Source organism: Asparagus officinalis, chromosome 8 (assembly GCF_001876935.1).
Source record: "Asparagus officinalis chromosome 8, Aspof.V1, whole genome shotgun sequence".
Lineage (NCBI taxonomy): Eukaryota > Viridiplantae > Streptophyta > Magnoliopsida > Asparagales > Asparagaceae > Asparagus > Asparagus officinalis.
Genome location: NC_033801.1, coordinates 92,285,724 through 92,292,880, shown reverse-complemented (window position 1 = coordinate 92,292,880; position 7,157 = coordinate 92,285,724). Strand labels below are relative to the sequence as shown.

Sequence of the window (7,157 nt, the reverse complement as noted above, 5' to 3'; positions counted from 1 at the left end):
TCTAAAGAAAGGGTTTATCTCGTAGCAATGACACGATGTGATCGCTTCTAATGTGAAGAGAGGAGCGATCAAACCTGGCCGACTCCTGGCGAGAAGGCTTCTTCCTGTGGGAATGATGAAGCATATGGGTGATTATTCGCGAGTTTACGTTATGTATTTGACAAACAAACTACATCAGCGCATATATTCATTGCATCAATAACTTGCACGAGAAAAAGTACTCTCATAGTGTAATTCCTTGCTCAGAATTTTGTATGGTCACCAACATCATATATTGTAATTCCTTGCTCAGAATTTTGTATGGTCACCAACATCATAAGCCGACGACATTGATTTCAAATGCACCGAACAAAGCTTAATAAACATGATGAGTACTCATACAACACAGTGCCAAAAATTAAAACACTAATCATATAACATCTCCTTATTTTGACCTTCCCACAATTCAATCAAAGACTGAAGTTTGATGGATTTTGATGCTTTTTCCTCTGTTTTCACTTATTTTACTATGGCAACATGTCTGCGTTTCTCTAAGCAGAAACTGTTGTTGGCTGCTGTTTAGCTTCCAAAGTTTTTTCATACTCCTCAATGCACTTGAAGAGCTCAGAGAAGTTTCCTTTCCCAAATCCTCCACATCCACCTTTCTGATACTCTTTTCCTTGATCATCCTTCCTCATGCATCCAATTCTCTGTATAATCTCTAGAAATATCGTCGGCCTGTAGTCAAAAAAGCATCAAAGAACAAAAAAATACCGCAAGTGCAGCATGGCAGAGTTCAAATAAACTGGCTTTTTTTAAATCGAAATGGCCAATTATGGCTTATGATTTTGAACATCTTCTGTTGATGTATCATGCATAATCATAGAGCTCGCGTTTGAGACAACATAAAGTATGTTAAGAATTAAAAATTTATAGTCATATCCAAGAAAAACCAAGTTCGGTTGCGTTTATCGAGTTAGTTTCTCCAATTTTCTAGAGGGAAATGTGAATTATTTTTTTATATATATACAATAAGATGATCATTTCTGCTGATGTTTATCTCTTTGTTTAGTTTTATAAGTTTGTTTACCTATTTACCCCAATTGGTACATCACACTATCACAGAAGATAAACAAGAGTATTTAGTATCACAAAAGAAAAAAGATGCACACAAATGATATCCGAGATTCAAGCTATGAAAAGTTTGAGAACAATTGTAACTGTTAAGAAACTATGCAGAGAATCATCTTTTAACCCCTTCTTCCTAGAGCTCTTGACTAGTTGACTGTGCTATGTGATTCCAGTAGGCTTTAACATATAATATCAGATTCTACCTAAACCAAATCACTTCCGTAAAACATATAGTCAAGGGTTGTATCAGGTCAAGGATCCTGTCAACCGATTTAACACTACGGTTTTCCCACCTAATTTCTGCGCAAAGCACGCCTAGACACACAATATCAGAACAAGGTCATCTTAGTTATGAAGGTTCCAGTATAACAACCTTTGCAGATTTCGTGCAAAAAAATGCCTAACCAAACAAATGATCTGCACATAGAAACATAACCTTCTACATAAGTTCTATTATGAATGTTAAAGACAACATACAAAATTAATGCATATCTAGTTGTTTATGGGACTTGATTATCGTCATGGTCACCACTATGGTTCCCTTTTTCCATCAAATGGGGGTCAGCTTGATATATTGCTTATTGAAGATTGACCAAACTATACAAGGAGCCAAAAACCTTATTTCAACTGCCTATCTAGGTATCTAAATCTTGGGAAGATCTGTGCAAGAGCATCTTACAGCTGGATGTTTTGGTTGTTCTATACAAAGACACAGAGTCCAAAAATATGCCACTTTTTGTGTTTGTAATCCTCTACCTACTGTTTGGATTTGTAGGGGGTGAAGGGAAGTTAAGGGAAACTGAGAGAAGGGAAGGGAAGGGTAGGGAAGGGAGTTCCCTTCCCCTTGGTTACACCCCAATTTGGGGGTAACAAATTTTATACTATTAGGGGGTGAACCAAGGGGAACTATGGTGAATTAACTTCACCTCCTAAGTGTTCCCAAACAAGGTGAATGGAGGTGAATGGTTCCCCTAACTTCCCTTCACCCTCATTCCCCTCAATCCAAACAAGCCCTAAAGTTTTGTTGCAAACTTCAATACGTAGCATCAATCTCCATAATCAAGACAATCAATGCTATAAAGTAAAAACTAGGTTGCCTGTTTTTGCCAGTTGGCAAATTCTAAGGGCTCAAACATTTAGTAACTAATAATAATTTTTTCCACCATCTCATCTCATCTTAATCCACTACCCTCTTCATCTTGGAAATCCCTATTCTTTGTCTTTCAATTTCCTATAAATCATTCATTTTGTTCCCTCTTTCCACCAAAAAAAAAAAAACTCATTCTTATCCTCTCTTTACCCAAAAATCTAATATCCATGCAAGAACATTAATTCAATCCCGTGCATCGCACAGCTAACAACTAGTAGCAAATAAACTCTCTGCAGTGCTAATGACATAGACAATGGTGGAAGGTATATCTCAGTTTGAAGACTCCGGTAACAGCTCCTTACAATCTATTGACCAAGTATATGTGGGGTAAATTTGTTGTGATCTTGATCATAGTTAATAAAGGTGTCATTCCACAACTAATCCAATTATAAAGCAAATAAGTGCCGAAATAGTGAGAAACAAATATGTTCTAACCCTCACAATGCATACATGTCATAATTCATAATAGACGGACATTGAGGCAAGTTAAATGCAACTGAGAATCTAATATTTCTTACCGCTGTCGATTATAGTCATGTGTAAATATTCTTTCATTTTTTTTGTAATAGTAAATAAATTGTTTGGATTTTCGGGTCCTCTCAATTGTCCGGGTGTTATCATTAACTATCAAAAGTAGTAGAGGGACATAATGGTTTGCTGCAATTTGGCAATGTACAGAACTTCTTCAATCATAAATGTCGATATTTAGTGGAAGGTAGTTCGTCTGAGGAGAAATTTATACATTAGCATGAGAATATGAGAATCTTATTAGTAGATATATGGACTCTGAAAATACTAGTATATATGGCTATGATTGAAGAACTAGGCTCCTTAATCCTCCCCAAAGTTACAACGACGGCCATTCAAATCTCGATAGGATTGCCGTAGAAAGCATGGGGCTAAGTTTGGTTGTGAGATGAAAAGAATTAATCTTTAAAATTTGACTCGTGAGTCTGAAGATATTTCACCGTATATTCATCTTTACCATTTCCCCAGATCAAATCCACACTAGAATGATATTCCTAGCATGCAAATTCCACGATTTGTCTAGTTCTAACCCCGGAAAAAAAAAAATTTTGAACAAAACTGAAGTCCAATACCTGTCCCCGATTGGCTTAGTAAAAATCTGAACCAACACTCCCTGGTCATCCCTGTCCACAAGCAGCCCCAGCTCCTGGCACTCCCTGATCTGCTCCTCACTCAGCACATCCCCTGCCCTCCTCTTCACCCCCTCGTAGTAATTCGGCGGCGGCCCTTCCATGAACTCGAACCCCCCGAAGCCCGAAACCCCCTTCATCTTCCTCACGGTCGCGATCACGTCATCGCTCCTCAGCGCCAAGTGCTGCACGCCGGGCCCACCGTGGTGGTCCAGGTACGTCTGTATCTGACTCCTCCTCTTCGTCGGCCGTGGACCGGCTCGTTCAGCGGAAGCAGTACGGTCTCCTCGTTGTTTGCTAGGACCGACGGAATTCAATCCGCTATCGGCGGTCCCGCACGTCGCTCGCGGTGAACTCGGGCGAACTCGTGGAAGCCGAGGAACTTCTTCCATGTAGGACACGACGGGGGCGATGCTGTGACGTTGCCCGACGGCATGGTCGAGGCTCCCGGAGGCCGTAATCGATGTCCGAAATAGTCCGCACGTCCTCGAACCCGGGAAGGAAGTCGACGGACGCGTCTGATCCGGAGACGAAGCGGAGCACGACGTCGCGCCGTAGAGCGGACCGCTCGGCGAGGCGGAACCCTCGGCCGAGTCGGGTTGGGCGGAGGGCCGGGACGGCGCCGTTGGCGACGGAGGTCGAACGCGGACGCGGCGCAGCGTCGGCGACGGAGAGGGCGGACGGCCCGGACGGCGAGGCGCCGTGGCGGGAGACGAACTCCCCGGCGCGGCGGCGTCGAAGGAGGGATGGCGGCTCCGGAGGCGCGGCGCCGCGGGGTAAGGGGTGAAGAGGAAGGACAGGGGGAGCGGGGCCCACTTCGGCGGGGGCGGCGGCGGAGGAGGAAAGAACATGGGAGGAGTTCGAGGTGGAGAGCTCGGATTTAGATGCGAAGGGGAGGCCGAGGGAGAAGGAGAAGCGGAGGCGGCGGTGGTGCGTCGGCGGTCCAGAACTCGAACTGGTGGTAAGAGATGGACCGGAAGCCGGTTCGACCGGGGGTTCCGACCGACGAAACCGGTTTGAAACGCGAGGAGCTTGAACGCCTCGCGGCTCCTGGTCGCCTGGCTCCTTCCGGCTCACCCCATTTTGTTATTATACTGCGGAAACTTTGGTTTTGGTGCGGGGTTTCGGCTGCCTGAGGGCGGTGTTAATAGAGAGATGAGGCTGTAGGTGGAGGGGTTGGAGAGAGGACAAATGGAGTTGAGAATTACAGGCGAGAGCGGTCATGGTAGGATTTGGACAAAGCAAGGGTCAGTTGCTTGTTGATACTGGGACAGGGACGTGAGAAATCTGTGGATGAGCGTCAAGGGGAGAGGGAGAGTCCAACAAGATTCGTTCTTGTTTCGTTAGAAATTGTAAGAAATGTACAGATGTACATTGTGGAGGAGAAGAAATGGGTGCATACGATTTATTCATTTTGCGCCGAACAAGACGTGAACGATTGAGGTGGGGAGAATTTTTGTTGTTTTCTTCTTTGTTTTTTTCGGTTCATCTTTTTAGGTGTATATATAAAATTTGTTGTTAGGTGTTCTGCCCGTGACGTTTGTTTTAGATACTAGTCCCTCTAATTATCAATGATTCCGTATTAGTCTCTCAAATCTTTAAAATTGGTTATTATTCTGTAAAAATCTCAAACATGGTGGGGTTACTCCTAACCCAACACTTTCAATTACCAAACTACCTCTCAAGTTGGATAGATTATGTAGATTTTGGAAAAGATATGACAGCCAAGAAGCTCATAATCATTGGAGAATGATCTTAGTGGATTTAGTTCTTTACCTAGGTATCTAGCTTAAACCCGTTAAAATACTGGTTGGGGAGCTTAATTAGAGAGGGATATAAGGGAAATTCCCCTTGAACTGTTAGGGGCTGTTTGGATGGCTGAAAAACTCCCGTTTTGACCTCGGGAAGGAGCCAGAAAGCTGCCATTTTGGCAGCTTTCTGGCCGCTTCCCAAGGCCAAAACGGCCAAACAAACAGCCCCTTAGATTTGAGGAGAATATTTTCCGAGAATCTACGTGGGTTAACTAGAGTGACCAATTTGCAAGACCCCATAAAATCTAAGGGACTAACAAGCAATTAATTCAAAGATTTGGGGGACTAACATGGGATCATTGAAGATTTGGAGTAATATCTAAAATCCCCTTGTTTAAAATTCCGTTCTTAAGTAAAATAAGAGACTAAAATACGATTATTTCGCAAGAGTTTATACGACAACAGGAAATTGATTGTTAAAATGACTAAATTGGAAGTTTATTCTCTCAGAAACATTTTTGTTATTTATCATTAACACATAGCATGGTCTATAGTTCAGGGAGCTTTTGTGATGTGTACTGTTTTATTTTTATTTTTATTGTATTTGTGTAGTTTTCTTGTTGTACATTTTATTTCGTTACTTTCTCCTTCAATGAAATAGAATGAGAAATATGTTTCTGGCTCCAAAAATATACCTAATTTTTTTATAAGCCCATGAAAGTGTTCTAAACAAACATGCAACTAATATAAGTCAACTTGCTTCAAGACGTGTATCTGAGTTGGGTTTATCCGGAGAAGAAGGCATGACATCAAGAGGGACGAGACTGGATAAGGTTAAACATGTGCATCCTGTTTGAAGTTCACATGAGATATCTGCAATAAAAACTAAATCTGAAAATAAATAAATAAAAAACATAGAAAAAGGGAAATGATCCAAATCTCTTAAGAATTACAAACCTAACTCCGCAATTCTCTGTTGTATTTAATGATAACGAAAATAGCAAATACTTCTTCCAAAAAAACGTAAATGAATAGAAGGAAGAAGCATGATTGAACATAATTTGCATCTCATTATCAAATAATATTAACAATAATAATAAGTATGACTTGAAAATTAGCCTAGAATTATCTAGGGAGAAAAAAGCAATAACAGAAAGATTACATCTAATTTATTCGGATTAACTCAAACCTCTTTGAAATTATATGAATAAAATTAATCTAAAAACTTAAATTGTTACACCATGTTTTTATTCCTTCTAAATCTTTCTATGAAAACTCATGAAATCTCTAACATGAGATGGAGCATGATTATCGATATCTACAATATAATTTACTTCATCAAAATGATGGTCAGGATGTTGTCTGTGCAATATCACTTGTTTGAGTAATAACAAACTCTCATTTGGTACTAATATTGGTTTGAGATAGTTTAGTACAGGTAAATACAAGTATGAAACATATACAAAGAAAAACGACACGAAAATAAGCTCACAAGATAATTTTAGCACCAAGACCATCGATGATGGCCTTTGATCACCAATGTGCTCATCGACCATCGATGTTCTCTCGACATCATTGATACTCGAGAGCAACTATCAATTGTAAAGTTTGTTGTTTCATTTTTTGATGATTCAATTGCAACCATTCATTGTTCATATGATCTCTATCCTCTAACATGTTTTACATATCTCTTTCCTAACCTAATTGTGAAAGAAAAACTGAGGAGGGGGGCGGCGAGAGAGAGAGGAGTTCTAGGTTTTGAATTTAGAGATCAAGTAGTGATTTTATCACCCAGAGCTTCATCAAACTCTTATTCGCCACATAACATCATTGGATCCTTCCACAGTACGGTGGGTTTCCATTTATTTGATTTTATTCCCGTTCTTCATCAAACTTCATTTATATCTTTCAAAAGACGGTCTGTTCTATCAAAAGGGCTATAAGATCGTTACAATTTTGAACTTATTTGATTGATTTTATATTTCTTTA

At 40.6% G+C, this 7,157-nt stretch overlaps 1 protein-coding gene across 1 annotated transcript; it reads right to left on the bottom strand.

Moving 5' to 3' along the window:
* On the bottom strand, positions 249 to 4,499 carry LOC109821529 (4-hydroxyphenylpyruvate dioxygenase-like). Its single transcript, XM_020387710.1, is given in 9 exon segments — positions 249 to 717; positions 3,361 to 3,662; positions 3,665 to 3,724; positions 3,726 to 3,752; positions 3,754 to 3,774; positions 3,776 to 3,805; positions 3,807 to 3,860; positions 3,862 to 4,372; positions 4,495 to 4,499. Coding segments are annotated over 9 exon segments (1,197 nt in total). The 3' UTR covers positions 249 to 530.